At 50.7% G+C, this 21,602-nt stretch overlaps 1 protein-coding gene across 1 annotated transcript in view; it reads right to left on the minus strand.

The window, feature by feature from the left end:
* Positions 1-408: 408 nt before the first annotated feature.
* SORL1 (sortilin related receptor 1) overlaps positions 409-21,602 on the minus strand; it is a 212,167-nt gene continuing 190,973 nt past the window's right edge. Inside the window, exons 41-49 of the mRNA XM_030886981.2 lie at positions 20,712-20,808; positions 18,347-18,531; positions 13,906-14,025; positions 11,291-11,455; positions 9,920-10,094; positions 8,815-8,921; positions 5,750-5,942; positions 2,732-2,944; positions 409-881 (exon numbers count right to left, since the gene is read on the minus strand). Of these exons, the coding sequence (XP_030742841.1) occupies positions 814-881; positions 2,732-2,944; positions 5,750-5,942; positions 8,815-8,921; positions 9,920-10,094; positions 11,291-11,455; positions 13,906-14,025; positions 18,347-18,531; positions 20,712-20,808 (1,323 nt within the window). The 3' untranslated portion in view covers positions 409-813. The remainder of the gene's footprint in view (positions 882-2,731; positions 2,945-5,749; positions 5,943-8,814; positions 8,922-9,919; positions 10,095-11,290; positions 11,456-13,905; positions 14,026-18,346; positions 18,532-20,711; positions 20,809-21,602) is intronic.

The following is a 21,602-nucleotide window of genomic DNA, read 5'->3' on the forward strand; positions in this document are numbered from 1 at the left end:
TAGCATCTCCTACGTTCCAAAGCTGCATCTCGCACAGACAGTGAGATTCACCAATTACTAGGGAGGAAGGAAGCTGCTGGCTTGCAGAGCTTCCCAGCTCTGCGGAATTGGAAAGAGCAATGACTCACTGATGCCTCCTCCCTGTGGGATGCCATCATGTGACATGGAAGTGAATACAAGAGGACTGCTCTGGAATGGCAACAGAAACACTTTTGAGCACCCCCCCTCCCTCAGCATCCCATGGGTGAGAGGCTCATCTCGTGTGCAGTATCAGATGCTGCTAACACCTGGCTTTAAACAGAGTCCCCCCAAAGTAACAAAGTAACACAAAGGAGTCTTCCCCCACTGTATACCCAAACCCTTTCGGTAGAAACTAAATCCAAACAAAATGTACAATCTGATCACACCTTCAAGGAGCGAGATCCTGTCCATCAGTCCCTCTTGAAGATTTTATTAAGTACATTTCTGTGTCTTAGAAAAATAAAAAAGACCAATTCACTGAACCAAAATTATCTCACAGACTTAACAGCATGCCCAGCAAGCACAGCCCTGTAAGACGACATTAATGCCAAATCACAGCAATTTGGTTACTAAAATCAACCTGGTTTGAAGTTCACAGTCGATTACCTACAAAGTGTATTTATTTGCATCTTTTTTGTTGTTCGGTTTTATGGGTTTTTTTGTTTTGTTTTGTTTTGTTTTTGGCCCATATAAAAATAACATATTGCAACTCAAAGTGCATCTTTTAAAATAAACCATCAACTCTATCAAATAAAATATTTACACCATTTGGTTTCTAATGAGGAAGGTCTCTCAGGCTATCACCATGGGGACGTCATCCGAAAATCCAGTTATCATGGGAGCATCTTCATCATCCTCTCCTAAAGGCAAAACAGTCACTTTGAGGTGAGTTCCAGTCCATATTTTCCAGGTACCCCCCCCTCACCCATCTGTCTCCCCCACCCCCCAACCCCTTCATCTCGGCTCTCAGCTAGAAACACTTGACACGGCAACTAAGCCCGACTCTATTGTGAAGCCTGGCCCAGCTACCCTCCATTACTCTTGGGCCCTCTTCCCCCATCAATGAGTGGCCAACCTTCATCTTCTGGTAGCCAAATAAGGGAAACATGTCTGTCAGTGGCAGTGAATCTCAGGAACCTACCCCATGAGCTAAACTTGTAGTTTGGGCTCCCCTGTTTAAGTGACCCACAGCCTACATTCACACGGTTAACTTCACTGTCTGCTTCCCCTTTGAATCCACACCTGTCTTAGAAACAGGATCTGGGAGGGAAAGCTTTGTGGGGACAGCTTCCCTGGCTAGTGGTTCCTGGAGCCATGGCCCCTGGGAACATCTGTGAAACTGGGTGGCAATCCAGGTTCAGTGATTGCTGCAGGGTGCCCCTACAGAGAAGTAACCAGTACTCCACAGCCCAGCTCCTGCTAGCCCAGGTGCTTGCTTAGGAAGGAAGGAAGGAAGGAAGGAAGGAGGGAGGGAGGGAAGGAGGGAGGGAGGAAGACAAGGAGGAAAGGGAGCAGAGCAGACAGCCATGATCAGTGCATAGGAAGGCAGATATGTCTTTATGAACAAAAGAAACAGTCATTGCAACGAGTTCCATTGAGACAGGAAACATGAACTTGTGCTGAGCTGAGGGAGGACGCCTCTAAGGTGCCCATTTTATGAAAAGCGTTTAACCCCGTCTGAGCATTCAGATATCACTGAGAGGACAACTTCCTGCTCCTTCCCAGGTGACACGCGCTGACACAGAAAGAGAGAATGCTTGGGGAGACTGCAAGGAAGGAGAGCAAGATGGAAAGGGCATCCTTTGATAGAAGCTGACTGGGAGCGCGTTACTTTTCTCTGATCAAGGACCTTCAGAAGGAGCCCGGGTGGCATAGTGGTAAGCACTGAGCTGCTAACCCAAAGGTCAGCAGTTCAAACCCACCAGCTGCCCTGTGGCGTCTGCATAGGGAACCCTGTGGAGCTGCCCTCTACGCCCTCACACAGGGTCCGTCCGTGTGACCAGATAACACACAACAACAGGCCCTCCAGGGAGGGCCTCCAGGACAAGAGCAAGATGGCGATCTTGGGGCCTTCCAGCACTTCCAGAGGAGTCCAACTCAGGATTCCCCTGGCCATTGTTCCTGGACAAGGCAAGCTCCTACCAGTTCTTCCCTAAGTTGCTCCCTGTATGCTATGGATTGAATCTGTGACCCCGTGAGGTAGGAAATAGGGGTTCTCCTCTTTGATGTTACTGGTCAGGCTTGAGTAGGGTGGATCCCTCTGAGCAGTGTCTTACAGAAAGGACGACTGGCAGAGAGACAGACAGACAGACACACACACACACACACACACACACAGTGAAAGACCAGGTGGAAAATGCCTTCAAGCGCAGGAAAGCTGACAGACACCCAGGCCTACTGACAAGAAAGGATCCTCCCCCCGAACTGATGTCTGGATGTGGACTTGTGGCTCCTGGACCGGTGAGGCCGTCTGCGCTGTAAAGCCACCATTCTGTGCTCTTTGTGATGGGTGCACTAGGGGGCTAAGACACTGTCTCGGGCCAGAGACCTAGGCTGTCCAAGAGACTGTTGCTCTCTTAATTTGGGGAACGTTCAAACCTGAGAGCTCCCACTAGATTTCCCCGAAGCAGTAGGGTCACTAATGGAAAGTAGGTGCTTCCTAGTCTAGTGTGGTTTCCCCCTGGGAGCCAACTTCCCCGGCCTCACTGACCCAGGTCATCCCCGGAGGAGAAGATGGCGGAGCCCAGCCGGGAGCTGTAGTGGCTGTTGGCAAAAGCGGTGAAGCTGCTCTGTAGCCTCCGATGCTTTGTGTAGAGGATGGCAAACCCGACGCCCAGGCTCAGCAGGATCAGGAACAAGATGGGCACTACTACCGCAGCCACGTCCGTAGATCTGGCAGCCCGAAACGCGGCTGGGTCTGCACCTGCCAAGGCAAGACTTCAACCAATCAGCCCCCCACCTTAAGACGCTGACCCAAGTGCCCCACCCACCACACAGCACACAAGCGCCACAGCTACCCAAGCCAACTCCCCAGGTGCGACTGGTAAATTGGCCTGCTGGGCAGCTAATCAAACGGGTCCCAGAGGTGACTCAGAGGAAAGACCTGGTGGTCGGCTTCTGAGCCACCAGTCACTGAAATCCCGGTGGAGTGCGCTTCTGCCCTGACACATGAGTCACTGTCTGGAATGTGTTCTCCATCCATGCGGAAGCTGCATGCCCGCGGGCACTGCCGTGTGCCAATACGGTAATGACATTAGAGTCCATATCGGTGCCTGTGGGTTATCCAGATAATCTCTGGAAGGGCGACCTTTGTGGGGGTATAGGCACTGATTTCATTAGCATGATTACTGAAGATCACTCGCTTGCCTTGCCTAAGAGGATGTGAAATCCGACCACTAATTAACAGAGTTGCAATTACTGTCTCCCACTTGGCACCAAAGTCACTCTGAACTGCAATTACCTGAAGCTCCATCAAGTGAGACGAGCCTCCTTCACTAGAACTCGGCCTTAACAACTCATGGAGTTTCAGCTTTTTCTTTAACGTAAATAAAGGAGCGAGAGGAGACCTTTTCTGTGCACACTAGCATTTTCATAGCTCTGCAAACCCACTTAGTGCCCACAGCAGCCCGCCCTGTACCCTTGTCTCGATGGAGCCCCCATTTGGTGATTGATTTGTGCCACAGAGGCGGTAGAGCCAAGTCACACCCTGTTGGGTTGGGGCCCAACCAAGAGTCAATGCTGACTCACAGCGACCCCCTGTGGGTTTCCGGGTCTGTAATGTTTACCCTGATAGAAAGCCCAGTCTTTCAATCCCTCAGAGCAGCTGGCGGCCTCGCAGGGACCACAAGCAGATCGCCGAGAGGCTTCTGCTGTCAGAAAGCTCGTAAAGAGGCTGAGCCGGAGGCAGATAAAGGAAAGCCAGCGGCAGTCCTTGGCTGAGGCCGGAGCACACTTTCCTGGGTGGAGGGCTCCGCGAAGGAGTCCAGTTGGTTGGTGCCGTGTGCTGAGCACGGGGCCACTAACTGCCCGGTGAGCAGGTCAAACCCACTCGCCACCCTGGGAGAGAAAAAGGAAGCAATCCACCACCATAAAGATACTGTAGCCTTGGAAATGCTGGGTAGGGTCACTGTGAGTTGCAACTGACTCCCTGGCAGCACTTTTGTTGTTGTTGTTGTTGTTGTTGAATCTTCTTTAATATTCCATGAGGCTGTCTCCTGGCAAGCAGCCCCTCCCTCCCCAGGTAAGAACTTGTAAAGACCAGGGCAAGAGAGCAACCGCTCCTGGTGAGGCCAATCAAATGTTTGATGGCTATTTCTTTATTTGCATTTATTTGTTTAAATTCCAACAGACGAACGAAAACAAGATCCCACCTCTGGCAAACTCTAACTGAATAGGCCCCAGCCTTCCCTCGGCAGTGGGAACTCAAGGGGCCTGCTTCAGCAGTCCTGGTGGCGCAGTGGCTCTGAGTTGGGCTGCCATCCAAAGGTTGACAGTTCAAAACCACCAGGTGCTCCTCAGGAGTAAGATGGGGCTTTCTATTCCCGTAAGGAGTTACAGTCTCAGAAACCCACGGGGGTAGTTCCACCCGGTCCCACAGTCACCCTGGACTCGGTGGCAGTGAGTTTGGCTCTGGTTCGGCTCTAGGATGAAGCAGCAAAAAGGGCACCATCTTGGTGGAGGACTTAGTGACCTCCCCTGCCCACCACCAAGACGAATGCGTACACCAAGGGCAAGACACGGGGCAAGGGACCTATCCGAGACTCTGCCTAATGGTTTGAGGAAGATAGCTGTCAACTGGTCCCAGAGTCTGGTTCACAGGCTGCCAACTACTTTTGCTTAAAAGGGGCACCTTATTTAGGAACTGTAACCCCTGAATGGCACAAAAGGTTAAGGGTTTGATTACTAACCAACAGGTTGGCTGTTCAAACCACCCAGAGGACAATTGGAAGCAAGGTCTGGTGGCTTCCTTCTGAAAAGCCCCAGCCTGCCGAAGGAGAACAGTTCTAGTCTGCATACCTGGGGCCACCAAGCGTCGGAGTCCACAGGGCAGCACGGGTTTGTTTTGTGCGTTGGTTTATTTGGGAAACAATGGAGTGACAAGAATTTTGGTGTTCACTCTGTCTCAGAGTCTCTATGACACTCACAGAGCCCGGGACTCTCCAAGGGGCTGTGGTTTGCAGGGTGACGCCCCAGGATACACTGCGGGAAGCGTGATGAAATGGAGCATTCAACTCCCAGATGAACCGGCTACCTGCCTGGTTCTGTGGCATGCAGTAAACAGAATGCCGGGGACCTGTGGCAGGAGGGTTTCTGGAAGCCTGGCCAAGCTGGGATGAGAAAACTGGAGAAACCCTGGGGTCCCAACCCACAGCCCAAATCAGTGACTGTCTGCAAGATACAGATCCCAGGCCCAATTCAGGCCTTGATCTGAGGCCGATAGAAAGGGGCTGAGAGTTACCAGGCAGCGGAGGAGGAGACCTACTCACCTGTCTAGGCCTTGCCTCTCCCTCCCCACCTCCCATGGCACTGCTTTATACTCAGGGTACGGTGCCTTTGTAATCCCAGCTCCACTCACCATGCCTGGCTCAGGAATCAGTATTAGTTTTAATCAAACCAATCGGTAATCAATTAAAAGGGCTTCCAAATGGTTTTCTATTTGAATGTGTTTGAGGGAGACACCTGTTCATCAAGCTACATGCCCCCCAGAGCTGAAGAAAGAGTGACTTACCAGTTCCCAAGTCATCATAGAGCAGGACAGCAGGCTCCCCACAGAGCTGGCTGCCGTAGAGGCATCTTGCTTGGACAGTGAAAGTATAATTATGACCCATCTTCAGATTGGAGATTCTAAAGAAATTGTCCGTGGTGTTTCCAAGGTAAGCGGAGAGGTTCATGGCACTATCATACATGTGTACCTGGTAGCCCTGCAAACAGACACAGGGAGAGGCTCAGGACGCTGAGCTGAGTAAGGAGCGTGGCCCTGTCACTGCTGATGCGCCGTTATGTGCCTGGCCCCTCTCATCAAGGTTTGATGGATGCTAAGGCGCTCTGTGGAGTGGACGGTCCGCAAGGAAGCAGAAACTCTCAAGGAGCGGTCTGATAGTGTGGCCGCAGCCACGGACTCCAAGTTAACGACGGAGAGGGGATGCACGGGATGACTGGGCCGCACCCGGCAACCACAAACCACCGAGCAAACCGAAGCCCTCTGGGGCTCCTACTAGTTCCTGTCCCATTCCAATGGAGATCACGAAAATTCAGATCCTTGGAGTTTTTCCCTCCTCAGTGTCTGAAATAATGGCCATACCCACGTAGGAGCTGAATAGTAAACATGAAAAGTATATTCAAAGAGTCATTTTAGGAAATACTCTGACACACACACACAAAGCTACAGATAGCAGACACTTGTTTCATGCTGGGCTGTCGCCATGAGCTGCCGCTGAGTTGGTCTCGAATTCATGGCAACCCCCCCCCACACACCCCCAACTGCCCAGTCCTGCACCACCTCCAAAACCAGCTGTGGGTCAGACCATTCTAATCCATAGAGGGGTCGCTGGCTGGTTTTTCAGAAATAGATCACCAGGCCTTTCTTCCTAGTCTCTCTCAGTCTAGAGGCTCTGCTGAAACCTGTCGCGCATCAGAGCAACAAGCTACACCTCCACTGAGACAGATGGGTGGTGAGTCACTAGAGGGGAGGAGTCAGGAAGAGTCCCAGGATCCTGTGTGGCGATAAGTCACTCTGGGGACAGCCCTGAGCCAGGATGCTGGTTGGGATCAGCCCCGATCACTGTAGTTGTCTGCTAGTTTCCATGTATTCCAGTGATGAAGCTATCAACCCCTTACACATGTACACAAGACTTCACGTCACATCTGGGCTCACTGACAGCCTCTCTCCTTAGGCCCCATTGCGCAAACCTGCCCTGTTCTCTGAAACCACAATCAAGCCAGGATGAGGAAAGAAGGCTAATATATGCTCAAGCTGGGATTGGAACACCGGCCTGCTACCCCAACCTAAAACCCAGCTTCTGCCACCCAGAAAGGGCCCCTTAGGTCCAATGGCTGCCCACCCAGGCCTCCAATACCGCCTGCCTGGAATCCCGTTCCTCTGGGTGTTTTATAAACGAGTCTGTGTTACATTTTGTCTAGTATCGACTGAGGGTAGACCAATATAAAACACACAGAGGTAGAAAGAAGAAAACGCGGATGACACAAACATCAAGCCCTCATAATTAATTTACCCTGCCCCTATCCTATGGGGCTTTTCGGTGGTTTCCTGTTCGTTTGCAGAGTGCTGCGCGCAGCAGCTCTGCACATGAATTCTTTATGCGCCCTGTTTCCTTAGAGCCACGCACCACTGCAGACGCACTGCAGAGCGTGAGCATGCTTAGCGGTGTTGATCTGAAGCCAGAGCGCTAGTTTACCCAAGAAAACCACAACTGGTAAGAGTCTTCCATCCCAAGCCTTTGCCAGTTTCAGTGAAAACACTCTTTGTTATGAAAATGACTAATGAGATGGAATGGTTTCTTCTCTTACTCACCACTGCTGAATTGCTTACACGACAGCCTGTAGCTTTTTCAAAATGAAGAGTATTCATGCTCTCAATGGATTTGAAAGCACTCTTTAAATTGTGGTTGTGAAGGTGGAGAGAATCCTCAGAGTTGTGAGAATTTTCACATGACACTTTGGCTCTGCTTTCAAAGACTATTTAGATACTTGGGCAGTTTGCCTGCAGATTCTACCCACGAGTCCCTCAGTGGTGCAAAAGGTTAATGCGTTTGGTTTCTAACCACTAGGTTGAAGGTGCAAGTGTACCTAAGAGGTGCCTCAGAAGAAAGACCTGGTGATCTTCCCGGAAAAAATCAGCCACCGAAAACCCCATGCTTCTACAGGGTCCCGTTTGACTCAACAACTGGCCATGGGTCATACCTCCAGGTGGCCATAGTTCATTCACTAGCTTTTTACTTAGCGGCTGTCTTGATGGTAATCAGGAGCCCTAGTGGCGTAGTGGTTATGTGTTGGGCTGCGATCTGCATGGTCGGCAGTTCAAAACCACCAGCTGCTCTACGGGAGAAATATGTTGACATTGCTTTCTACTCTCCTAAATAGTTACAGTCTCGTAAACCCACAGGGGAGTTGCTACCAGTCAGCACTGAGTGGATGGCAGTAGGTTTGGTTTGATTTGGGTTGATGTTAATCCGGCCAAGCCAATTTTACTCAAGGTGGCAAGTCTACCCCAAAGGCCTCTGCTGACCTTCCCCTCTCTCCTATTGTGAATATAGGACTTGGGTGTGAATAGGTGTAACAAACAAAGCAACAAACAGGTGGTTTTCTTCCCGAATGTCTCCCAGTCCTTGCCCCCCGCCCCATTTCTTTGAAATGACAAGCAAGCTCCCCAAGACTGAAGCTGCAGCTAGGCCCCGGGAGGGCTACGGAGGGTGTAATTCTTGCTGAAGATGATTTGGAACCCCAGCTCAGCTTCAAGAACCATGGTTGGGGCTCCTCCTCACCCCCATTTCCCTTTCTTTCAGGGGAAGAAAATACAAATAAATATAATATTAAAAGGTGCTTGGTGTAGAGATTCTTATCTTTACTGACAGTATAAACATTCCACTCATTGGCAATGCCAATGGGGGGGGGGTGTTGGGGGGGTGGCGGTCTTTAACTGCCAGGCTCACTTTCTAGTCCTATTGCTTTTTTCTTTTTAACTTTTTGTAAGTCAGCATGCTGTTAATGGGCATACCGCTAAAGTCACATTTCAATCTGTTTTCCCAGGTCATGGAAAATGAGGGAGGAACTTACCCTGCTTTCATTAAAAAGCTTCTCTTTTAAAGCGAGACTTTTCCAAAACAGAAGAACGTGGTCGTTTTCTGTTATAATTTTTAAGGCATCCGGTGCCGATAATGAAGCTGCAAATTCAAAGGTGAAGAAGGCAGCAGTTAGCAGAGACCCTTGCAAGCCCCCGTTTTCTTGCCTGTTAGGAGGACACCAGTCACATTCACCTTGCAGGGCTGAGTTACCAAAATCCAACCACAAACACATGCCAGCCGAATCCTGGTTAGTATGAGGGGGCTTCAAGAATGCATGGAAAAGTGGAATGAAAAGCTAGGGCATTTTTCCACGAACTTTTTGAAGCCCCGGTATAGAATCTAGCACAAAGTGGATACTGCTTACTGGGCACCTGCTTTGTCCTGGTTATTAACACCGTTAATAACCAAGTCAGTGGAGCATGCCCAGCCGGGCAGCCTACAGTGCTAGAATGTCTAGGAGCAATAGGGGAGGAAGGCTGGAGGCACGGGCCAGTGGTTCGTAGTATCGCTGATGTGGCAGGCTCTGCGTCCTCCTGAATGCCTGCTCCAACCCCCACCCACCTTCCTGTCCTCCTCAGTCCTGTCCCCAGAGACGGAGGAGCCTCAGAGAGATCAGTGCTGCAGGAAGATGGAGCATGGGCCTGAGAGCTGAGGATGGCCCGGAACTCCGCTCCTGCGGTCAGCTGTTAGGGACAGGGCTTCCATGACTGAAATCACCAACACTGCCTGCTGCCATCCGAGGAACTGGGAGTGGTAGGTGCACACCGAACATGAGCTGGCTGCTGAACCAGCCCTCAAATCCACTGCCCAGGTACTGGCCCCGCTCCACTGGCACAATTCAGATCGCCACAGGATCCCACAGACATGTCAGACGCGGTCCCCAGAGGCAACGAGTGGCACCCGTTCAGTTGGATCTTCTGACTGCCTTGTGCTTTCCTCCTTGACTACTCTAGCAAGCTGAAAAATGACTAGAGGAGAGAAGACTAAGAAGGAGCCAGCGAATTTGGGAAGCACCGGCTATGCCCAGCCCACGGCGGCCTGGACACCACACTGCAGCCCAAAGCCCGGTTGCCCCTCTGGAGCCCTCCGGTGCTTACCTGTGGTGATTTTTACACTGGAGTCTTTGCTCATGTTCCCCAGTTGGACAATAACATGGTACTTCCCTCCAGGCTCCAACCTGTTAATGGTGTACTCCACTGTACTGTTGCGGGACTTGACTTTGTAGCTCCTGTCCGTCTTTCGTACGAGATCTTTCACAGCAATTGCATAAAACTATGGCAAGAAGAAGCACCATATCAATGGTAGTCCGAACCTGACGTGCTTTCCCTCTTTGTAGTCCCACAGTGGACCGCATGGCCCACAGCCACGCGACCTTGAGCTCCAGTCTGACCTCGCCCTTCAGCAAATATGTGGACTAGGCAAGCCAAACCTCGGAACCAGTGTTCCTAATTGCGCACAGAGTTATTATTGAGATGTTCTTAAAATTACGACAACTTTAGAGTCAGCCACATTTTTACGGCATCCGTGGTTGGTTTGCGGCAGGCAAGAAAAAAGGCCCAGATTCAGAATTCGGCGGCAATCACCCCATCACCGCGGTTGTCTGGGAATATATTGTCCACCAAGAGGTCATGAGTGGAAGCGTTAACTCCTGGCTCTAGACGATCAGAAAACTGTACTTGGATTCTCACGGAGACAGGCCCGGGGAAATCAAGAGACAGAGCAGGCTGCAGAATTCCATCACCACGAAGAAGCTGGGGTCAAGAGGAAGTGTACCACTGACCAGCGTGAACCCGTGTGGAAACCAAGCACCCCAGGGGGCGGAGGAAACGCAGCTGAAAGCCACGGAAAGAAAGCGCCATCTTTCCAGAACCATTCTCCGGTCCTTTTGAATAGGATCGGCACACTTTTCCGTAAGGGACCTTTCAGTAAATAATTCAGGCCATGCTTGCCAGACGGTCTCAATCAAAACCCCTCAACTCTAGGTCCGGAGCATAAAAGCAGCCAAATGGACATGCCCGGCTTCTAGTAAGATTTAATTCTCAGGGGAAAAAAAAACAGGTGATGGGCTGTATTTGGCCCACGGCTCATAGTTTGCTGGTCCTTGCTTTAGAAGGTCAGGGAGGGGAGGGGAGAAACAGCAAGGAAGTTAGGGACAGCCCCAGAAGGCATAATGAAGATGTACCAGCTGAAAAGAGAACCCTCGGCCACATGCCACCCGGAGGTGCCTTGGAAAAAAGGCTGCCTGAGCAATCTCTGAAAAAAACAAAAACCAGCCCAGGAATCTCTATGGCACACAGTTCTACGGATAATGTATATGGTGGCCAAGGGTCAGGGTCGGCCCCCCAGCAAGTAGTCATTTATGAAGCCAGATAGAATTGGGTAGAGACACCAACCACGAGGCTGGCATGTCTTGCCCCATTATTGGATCCCTCCACCCACCCCACGAATAAGGACGCCAGGTGGCTCACCAAGTCCTGGTCGGGAGAGTCGTACGGCGACTCCCATTTGATGACAGCTGAGGTCTTGCCTGTGTGCACCACATGCAGGTGACGGGGTGGGAGCCTGCTGTCCGGGATCATCTTGACGACAACGTAGTCGGACGACGGCCCCTGGTAGGGCACCACCACTCGGACCTGAGGCCCAAGCACATGCGCAGGACATAAGCACCGACTGAGGCCTGAGACCATCTCTACTAGACTGTCCTTCATTCAAAGAGCAACAACTGCACACAGCAAAACATCAGTACAAAAAGAGAGAAAATCGTACAATCGTCCCCTACCTACTCTGGTCTCCAATTCACTTACTTACTACAGGCTTCCTTGCAGAAATGCTCTGTGCATACAGAAGCACAGCTATGAGTGGGTACACACACATACACAGTGCATGTGTGTACAAAGCATGCGTATATGCATGTGTATAAATGGACATACATGCGTGTGTTTAAGTGCATACACATATGAGGGAAGTAAAAAAAAAAGTATTGCTATCAAATCAGAGAAACCTTTATGAAACACCAATGCAAAACGGTGATGCCATTGTTTTGGGACCTAGCTTCCATCAACGGGCATAAACGTGAGAAGGTAGTGTTTGCATCTTCCTAACTCTTCCCCAAAATTTCTTCACTCTTCAATTTGCACCGGGTCAGAACGGCAGGTTTGGTATCCCTGGGGAATGCACACCGGGCTCCTTTGAAAGGTTCTCTGAGTTACGGGAACAAAAAGCTTCCGCGGGTGCGAGGGCAGAGCTAGACTGCTCATAGGAGAGCCCTGGCTCCCATTTCAGAACGAGCAGGTGCGTTGTCAGGAAGAAAAAATAAAGCAAACGCCCTTGGTGCGACTTTGCTGGCCTTTTTCTCACAAGTGCATTTGTTCACTTTCTGAAGACTTCTTCCTAATAAGCTCCTGTGATTGCCCTGCGTCTGATGAGGAAATCTATCACTACTACCCATCTGGAATCCTTGGGGGAGCCCTGCCAGCTTAGTGATTACGTGTTGGGCTCTCGACCACAAGGTTGGCAGTTCAAAACCACTAACCACTCCTCAGGAAAAAGATGAGGCTTTCTACTCCCATAAGGAGTTATGGTCTCGGAACCCACAGGGGCAGGTCCCCCTTGTCCTACGGGGTCACCATGAGTGGGAACTGTCTTGATTGTTGGGAGAGCATCCTCTGTCTTCTATCCGTTGGTCTGGCAGGTCTCCGTGGAAGGAAGCTGTTGCTCTCATTAGGTGGACCAGGCTCTCTGGGCCACCCTGATTAACCCACGGCTCATCCTGGTTACCACTCATCCCATCAAATGCGCTTCATTAGCTTTGGTCTTCCTTAAAAGACGACGGGAAAGGTCAGCTCTTTGAACACTTGTGGCACCCACCGAGCCAAAGGCCTGCTGAGCAAGATACTCTCTGAAAACGGCAATGGCCAGACCACGTGGGATGCCTGCGTCAGTCTTCCGCCCGTTTCTGGTCTCCGGTCAGTCTCTTCGTTAGCTGAGTTTGACAGTGCTCCACTCTTGGCTCATCTTCGAAGGCTTCCCGCCCTTCCTTAAAACACTTGATCCATCTAAGGCCTTGTTCGATGTGCAGCAGCACTGCTGTCAACTTGCGGAAAATCTTAAGGACTTGGGAGTGTGCTTACTTGATTTTTGTTACAAGGTTGCTATCAGCCATGCCCTCAAAACACATCTTTTTTAAAGGCACTGGAATAAGACGCAGACAAATGTGCTCCTGAGAGCACGTGTCTGTGGCCATGCAGGCATCACGGGGCAAGGTTAAACACTCTGTTTGGGGGTGTGGGGTGTGGAGAGGGAACACACCTGAGCACGTAGAACTGAGCCCTAGTCGCAATGCTTTCTGACTTACCCTTGGACGAGCCCTCCGTGTAGCCTCCTTTTCATTTTTCTTTTCACAAAGGAGGAAAACTGTAGCCGTACGATTATGCCCTTGGATTCGTTCACTTAACAAACTAGCTTAGAGAATTTTCCATATTGGTTAGTACCTGTAGGACTGAATTGCTTTGGGCTGGTTGTCAAGTAGTCCCTTGCTTGGACAAGCCACACCACCTCTAACTCGTCCTCTGCTAACATTTACTTCCGATCTCTTGCCATCACACGTACTACGACCCCAACCATCTCGTCACACAGAGTTTACACACGTGCAAACAGTACAGGGGTTAAATGCCTACAGAAAGAATCCTAGAAAAGCATTTGAGGAATGTGCTCCTCTGATCATTGACCAGATCAGCAATACTTCCCAAGAGAGCTAAAGTTGGTCACGTGGTGGGCCTGAAATCCAGGCTTTCGGGTCCCCCAGTTCTGGGTCAGAGTTCAGGCAGCCAAGAACGAGAGCATCCTTCAAAACAATGGTTCTCAACCTTCCAATGCCGTGACCCTTTCATACAGTTCCTCATGTGGTGGTGACCCCCCCCTCAACCAAAAAACTATTTTCGTTGCTACTTCATCGCTGTCATTTTGCTACTGCTATGAATTGGGCGACCCCTGTGAAAGGGTTGTTCGACCCCCAAAGGGGTCGCGACCCATAGGGTGAAAACCACCGCTTTAAAACAAGCACGCAGCAGGGCAGGAAGCTTACCAGAAACAGATACTGCTCGTCCCGACCCACGACGACTGTCTGGTTGTGGAGCACAGTCGTTGTGCTCCTCGGGCTGCAGTACAGATCGAGGAAGGATGTGGCGAAGAAGATGCCGTAGACCTGGAGAGCGCCGAGGGCAGAGAAAGACCTCAGCTCCCTGGGGGTCTGGAAACAGGCCCCGGGAACAACATCCATCTCGTCGCCATGGGCACCTACTGAGGCGGTGCCTTGTGTAGGCACTGTGTTGGCACCTACCGAGGTCACTGTGAGATGGGTTCTGTCCCCAGGCTGCCCAATCTTGATGAGAAGGAGAGGCCGAGAGACAGGATTATAAATAAAAATAAGGCCAATTGAGGAGGGATGTGCTCAGGGAGGAGGAGCCGTGGCAGCTCGTCGAACGACCGTGAAGAGCTCAGGAAGGGTGTGCATGAAGGACGTTCGGGGTGGACACCGCCAGTTGTCCAGCCAACTTCCCTCACGCCTTTAGCAGGGCCCTGACTTCTAGGGAGTTTCCAGCTAGAGAGAACACACCGTTTCCCGCCTCCCTGGAAGCCAGGAGGAGCCACGTGATTAAGTCAATGTATGTAGGCAGAGGGTCAGGTGAAACCTTCATGAAGCCTCATTCACACACTAACACGCCCTTCTCCCTTTCTACTCGCCTCCTTCTTGCTGCCTGGAAAGGAGAGTGGCGGTGGGGCCTTTTAAACCATGGGGGACATCACACGCTGCAGAGGGCAGAGCTGGAGTCCCGCATCAAAAGTGCTGCTGCAGCCCAGAGGCTGTTACCCAGAGCTCCTGCAACAGCAGTACCCCACGTAGAAGGCTGGAGCACACACAGGTGAGGGCACTTTAAGCCCTTCTCTCCGTCGCCCCTAGAGGAGGACCGCTGAGCTTCTGCTCCTGGGTGAACGTCCCGTGCTCCAGCATCTTTCTTCCCCTCGCCTTGGCTTCTTCCCTTGCTAGTCTCATCTCCCTTATATCACACACAAGGATGTGCTAGACACCCTGTGCTAATAGACTCTCAGTAACATGACAAAGAGCACATTCCCAAATGGGATTATTAGCATCCACCCGAGTTTAAGATTTACAATACATATTTTGGTGAGATACAATCTTAGAATTAATCCCGACCACCTTGGATGCTGAACTCTAAATGTCTTATCAAGAAGGGAACGCATTGTTTATAAAGTTAGCGCGACTTTAGCTTCCTCAGTGACTTGCAATCTTAAGCGAACCTGACTCAGAGGAGTTGAAAGCTGGAGAGTGGGAGATGAGTGAGCTTGCAGCAGACCCGAGAAGACGACCAGAGATAATGATGGTAGGGAGATGAGGTAAGGAAGTTCCCTTTGTGGAGGAACCGATCACAAGGATCTACATATACCCCCCTCCCTGGGGGACGGACAATAGAAAGGAGGATGAAGGGAGACGTCAGATAGTGTAAGACATGAAAAATAATTATAAATTATCAAGGGTTCATGAGGGAGGGGGACGCAGGGAGGGAGGGGGAAAAGTGATGAGCTGATAGCAAGGGCTCAAGTGGAAAGCAAATGTGTTGAGAACGATGAGCGCAATAAATGTACAAATGTGCTTGACACACTGGATGGACGGATGGATGGATGGATGGATGGATGGATGGATGGATGGATGGATGGATGGATGGATGGATGGATGGATGGATGGATGGATGGATGGATGGATAAGAGTTGTACAAGCCCCCAATAAAATGATTTAAAAAAAAAAAGGAAGTTTCCTTTGGAAGGTCGAATCTAAGATCGGAAGCTCCGGTGGGAGTCTGAAAGGAGCAGGATGAGTCCAAAGGAGGCCGGGTGGTGTCGCGGGTTAAGTGTGGTCTGCCAACCGGAAGGTCGGAGTTCTGATAAGACAAGTCCCCAAGGGCCAACATACCGTCTTGAGTATATCCCGCCTGAATCTCAACAACATTTCAGGAGTCAATTTGACTCACCGAACACTAATGAGAGAATCCCTCCCTGCTGAGCTGTGGGATGGCATGAAGAACATCATTCCTGAAGAGAGCAAAAGCTCACGCAAAGGCCATGACAGAAAGAAAAGATCAAAGTAAAGGTCAGATGAGACTCTGGAACCAGGTCTCTTGCCCCTCCAGCTGCGAAACCAATGGAAGGAAAGCCGGCGTGCAAACGCTAAACAGAACATTTCAACCAGGAGCTCAACGAGGCAAAGGGTGATATGAAACGTGCGAAGACCTGGAGGTAGAAAACGAAACGGAAATATCAGTGTCTCTCAAGCTGAAGGAACTCAATGAGAAATGAAAGCCTTGAGTTGCAATACTGAGAGAGTTTATGGGCAAAATAGTGAATGATGCAGGCAGCAGCAAGAGAGGATGAGAGGAATACACAGGGTCACTGGACCCAAAAGAACTGGTTGACACTCAACCTTTGTAAGAGGTAGCACGTGATCAAGAACAATGGTACTGAAGCATTAGGAACAATGGCATTAGGAAAAGACGATGCTTCAGGAACGGATGGAGTGTCACGTGACATGTTCCAACACGCTGATGAAGCATGCAACGGACTCACTGGTCTGTGCCAACAAGTCTGGCCAACTGCCTGGAAGAGACACATGTGTGTACGCATTCCAGAGACAGGTGACCCAACAGAAAGTGGCTATTATTGAACAGTATCACTAATATCACATGCACACAGCGTCGCTGAGAGTCACCCAACAAAAGTTGCAGCAGTGCAAGGAGCTGTCAGAAATTCAGGCCAGATTTGGAAGAGGATGTGGACCAAGGGACATCACCGACTGCTGACATCAGAAGGATCTTGGCTGAAAGCAGAGGATACCACAAAGGTGTTTATTTGTGCCTTATTGATTATGCAAAGGCATGCAACGGTGTGGATAATAACAAACTATGTAGAGCAATGGGAAGAATGGGAATATTCCAGAACCAGTACATGGGCCAGCTGTTCGAACAGAGCAAGGGAATACTGAGTGATTCTCCAAACCACCCGCAGCTCCACGGGAGAAAGACTGGGCTTTCTACTCCTGTAAACCGTGACAGTCTCAGAAGCCCACAGGGGGTCGCTATGAGTCAGCCTTCAGTATGGATTGCAACTCACTGTGAAGACCAAAACCCTCACAGCTGAACCAACAGGTAACATCACGATAAGTGGAGGAAAGATTGAAGTAGTCACGGATTTCATCTTGCTTAGATCCAAGCCAGGCTCAATAAAGCAGCAGTCAAGACATCAAATGACATTGCTGTGGCAATTTCATGTACAGCCCTCTTTAAACCATTGAAGAGCAAGGACGCCACTCTGAGGATTCAGGAGCGCCTAACTCTAGCCATGATATTTTTAACTGCCTCACCATGAATGACCAAGAGCAAAGCATCCAGGCCTGGGAAGTGTGGTGCTGTGAGGACTCCTGAATGAAGTGTGCGTGGCCTGTTGGAGGAATGAAAAAAGTCTGTGATGGGAGAAGTACAGTTGAAATGTTCCTTAGAATCAAGGATGGCAAGACTTTATTCCCTGGACTTGTTGTCAGGAGAGACCAGTCCGACGCTTGGTCAAATGGAAGGGCAGTGACAAACAGGAAGGCCCTCAAGGAGGGGAACGGGTGCAGTGCCTGCCACCACGGGCTCGCCCATAACCACTGCCAGTGAGGCCGGCACAGGGCCCTGGCGCCCTGTGTGCACAGGGTCGCTCTGGATCAGGACAGGCGGAGGGCACCTAATGACTACCACCACAAGGGCCTGTGCTGAGTGGCACAGACTAGAAGTATTTCATGAGCTCATACAGGGAAAAGAGCAGGATTTGACTGCCGGGAGAGAGGGGGGAAGTCTGGGGAGGAAAAGCAGCATGGGCAAGGATGCGAGGTCAGAGCAGGGATGGAATGTACCAAGAACCTCAGGAAGGCAGACATAAAGGTACAGAAAGGCACACCTTGGGGAGGGCTGGGGAGTGAAAGAATCAAAAAGAACCACTGAACGGATCGTTAAGTATATAAAACAAAAGAGAATAAAGAGCTGTACACAAACGTTGTGTGGATCGTGGAATGACTGTGGGTGCGTGCACGGAGGACCTGGTTATTGAAGGCCTCCAGGGGGCAGTCACACAGGTGAAAAGGGGCTGGGGAAGCTAAGGCCAAGTATTTGGGGACTCCTTAGCCGTACCCACTCTCAGTGCTGATGACCCCTCATCAGGCCCAGGTCCCACCGTCAGTTCCCAAGCACAGGAGTATGCACCCCCATATCCTCCAGGTCTACTAAACAGCAATACCAGGCCGGGGTGTGGAAAGGTGATGGTGGAGCTGAGATGTCCTGATTCCTTTATAAGGGCCCCGGAACTGACTGAGGGGAGAGGTGAGGAGTGGTCAGCAGAGGAGGAGAGAGCTCAGAGCCTTTCCAGGGGACCAGCACTGGCGAAGAGGCCCGGCTGAGCTGGTCATCCCGGCGACTCACCACATTCCTGGGGCCAGTCCAGGTACATTCCACGGCTGTCTGGTTGATGGCCTTGGCTTTGAGGATCGGAGCCGGTGGTCGGGTCCCTTTGGTCATGACATGCTCAAATGCCAAAGGACTATCGCCCAGGTCAGTCCTGGCCCATGCCGAAATCTCATAGGAGGTGTGAGCTGTCAGATTGCCGACTGCGAACACACGGACAAGAGGATGAGGTGGACAAGCTGAGCACGGGAAGGCAAGACACGCGTCACTAACACGCACACGTCATCCAAGAACAAGAAGTAGTCTCTCAACTGCCGCGACCATGAATTCAACTGCACTGCAGGCATGCCAGCCACCCCACGCGGTGTGTTAGAAGACGGCTACGGGAAATTTTCACTTTTATTTTAAAGGAAAGAGGCAAAATACAAAACCCTAAATGACAGTCCTTCCGTTTTCCATGAAGACACACACAGAGAGGTCAACTCAAAGGAAACAACAACAACCAATCACTGAAAACAAAACATGAATGAATTTTGCCTGGATCAAAAATGTAAAATGATGTCTCTTCTCTGGGGTGTGAAATTAGACATTTTTTGGTTTGTTTTCTTTATATATATTTTAGGTGTCTTTTTTTTTTTTTTCAGGAATAAACATGTGCTCCTTTTGTATGAGGGGAGGTTTTTTTAAAAATAACAGAGCAGAGGGCAAAGTGGCAGAAGCTGTATTAGAAGCATGGTAGCTTTGTAACTCTGTGGTTGACCGGGGTCAACGATTTCACTTCTTGAGGTCTAGTTCCTTATTTCTACATGACAGCGCTGACAGCAGCTGGCCACTGTGGAGCACAACAAAGAAAACACTTGTAAACACACGGTCTGAGGATCCGCATCAAGCAAGTTCTTCCTATGTTTTCGTCAGTAACTGCTAAGGTCTGTGTTTTGTCCCCGCCCCACCCGTGTAGAATGCTGGGCCACGGGGGCACTGCGGTCAGATAGGCACAGTTCCAGTCCTGCTCCGTAAATTAGCCTCTAAACGTCAGTTTCTATCTGTACACTACCGTGCCCCATAGCAGAGTTAGTATTATGGTTATATAAAGCCAATCAGCCAGGTAAACTGCATGCACACAGTAGGGGCGCGATGTTCCATTTTACCCGTGTGCCTTCCTGGGCGCGCTATCTCACCGAGCAGATTCTTGGTTTGACAAGAGAGACAGTAGCGAACACATGCACATTCAGTGTTACGATGTGACAGCCAGGCCGGAAGGGAATAGAGCGGAGAGCCTCTACAGACAGGCAAGTCCAGGGCACCCTCAACAGCAGAGGCAGCCTATCTGCCACTGAACGCTGGTCTTTGCAATACACCCAAATCCTACCTTGAACACATGTTCAGATTTGATCGTTTTAACTGGGGCTCAGTCTTTTCAGAGATCTAAGGGCTGGACTATCTTTCCTTGGTTTGTTCGTGAACAGATATTCAATGATATGCACTGAATACCAGTTATGCACACTGTATTAGCCAACGCAGGAGCAAACCCAGCCAGAGAAGACAGGCAGGGAACTCAATCTAGGACTGCTTTCCTTGGGAACCCTCAGATCATTGGAGGACAACTCATCTCCAGTTTTTCCTCCATCACCCCCTCTGACTTCCAGAGAGGCATCTGTGTAGAAGCAGCCTTGACCAGCTGTGCATGTGTCCCTCTACCGAGAGGCTGCCCCAACGGATAAGATCCGCTCCATCAGCAAGGGCCTTCAGAGAAGAACCCACTGCCCACCTCTGGCTCCACACACACATGTCAGGGAAAGTTAAAATCCAGCTGGCATTCCCTTGTGACCCCAACTCCTGCCCCCAGCACCCACAGCACGTTGGGGAGTAGAATTGGGCATCACAGGCATCCAAGGACTAGGCTTTATTTAGAAGTAGATTGCCAGACATTTCTACTGAAGCACATCTGAGTGAACCCAAACCGCCAACCTTTCTGTTATTAACCACATGGACTAACCATTTGCCACACCACCTGGGACTAGCCATGACCACCCAGGAACTAACCATGACCATCCAGGGACTAACCAGCCATTACTACCCAGGAACCAACCAACCCTTTCTACCCAGGGACTAACCATGACCACCCAGGGACTACCCAGGACCACCCAGGGACTAACCATGACCACCCAGGGACTAACCAACCCTTTCCACCCAGGGACTAGCCATGACCACCCAGGGACTAACCATGACCACCCAGGGACTAACCGTGACCATCCAGGGACTAACCAACCACTACTGCCCAGGAACCAACCAACCCTTTCCACCCAGGGACTAACCAGGACCACCCAGGGACTGTGCTGCCATCCTCGTCCTGTTAGCACACTGACTAGCACCCCAGTGTTACCTTTGTGTGACAAGCTACTCCCACGGAAGTTCAAGGTTCTCTTTTCTTGTTTGTGGGTGTCAAAGGCCCAGAAAAGGTTTACCACGTAGCCATTCACCTGCCAACGACCAAGACGCGTGTTATGGGAATAGCAACACCGCTAGGTAACACCTGGAACAGGATGGCGCAGGACTGAAAACAGTCAGTCCCCAGCCCCCGCGCCAACTCTGTTGTCTCCTGTCACAATGATGGGGCTGTTTGTACGGATTGGTCCATTGACATACCATTTGTACGATCAGAAGCTATCTAGGCATAATACATACTGTTTACCTACATCCCACCCACTCCTCACAACAAAGGACCACTTGTGATGTAAAATCCGTATCCAATGAAACAAGAAGAATCAGCTGATAGCGAGCAGATCATTAGGCTGGGAAAGAGAGGTCAATCTCAGTTCACCTTTTCCAGGAGTCAGGGCCAAGCCAGGAAGGTGGCACCAAGGGGATTGGTTAGTGCCCACAGTTGGACAGGAGAAAACACAGCAATACAACAAGACAGACTTCCTTTTCCAAGTCCTGATGTATACAAAGATCTCATCTGAAGCACTTCACGTGGGGCCAACACACAAATGCCCTCCATCCCAAACACCAGCGTAAAGGTGCAGGGAAGGCCTTTCCCTGCACTGACCCCCCGTGAACCCCGAGGTTTCAGATACACAGAAGGGCGTCACCAAGCAAGGACATGGTCCGAAGGGTTGTGTGTCTGACCGCAACTGGAGGGACGTCAGGAATGTGAGGGGGCATGGGCAGTCGAGAAAGAACATGGGAGGGCAGCGGTGGGCTCCCAAGGTCAAATACTGCATGGACCCTGATAACCAAGGTGAAGTGGGCAATGCAGGTGGGCCACGGTGGG

The sequence above is a fragment of the Echinops telfairi genome, unplaced genomic scaffold, assembly GCF_000313985.2.
Source record: "Echinops telfairi isolate 266 unplaced genomic scaffold, ASM31398v2 ScPeMD7_5167;HRSCAF=5991, whole genome shotgun sequence".
NCBI lineage: Eukaryota > Metazoa > Chordata > Mammalia > Afrosoricida > Tenrecidae > Echinops > Echinops telfairi.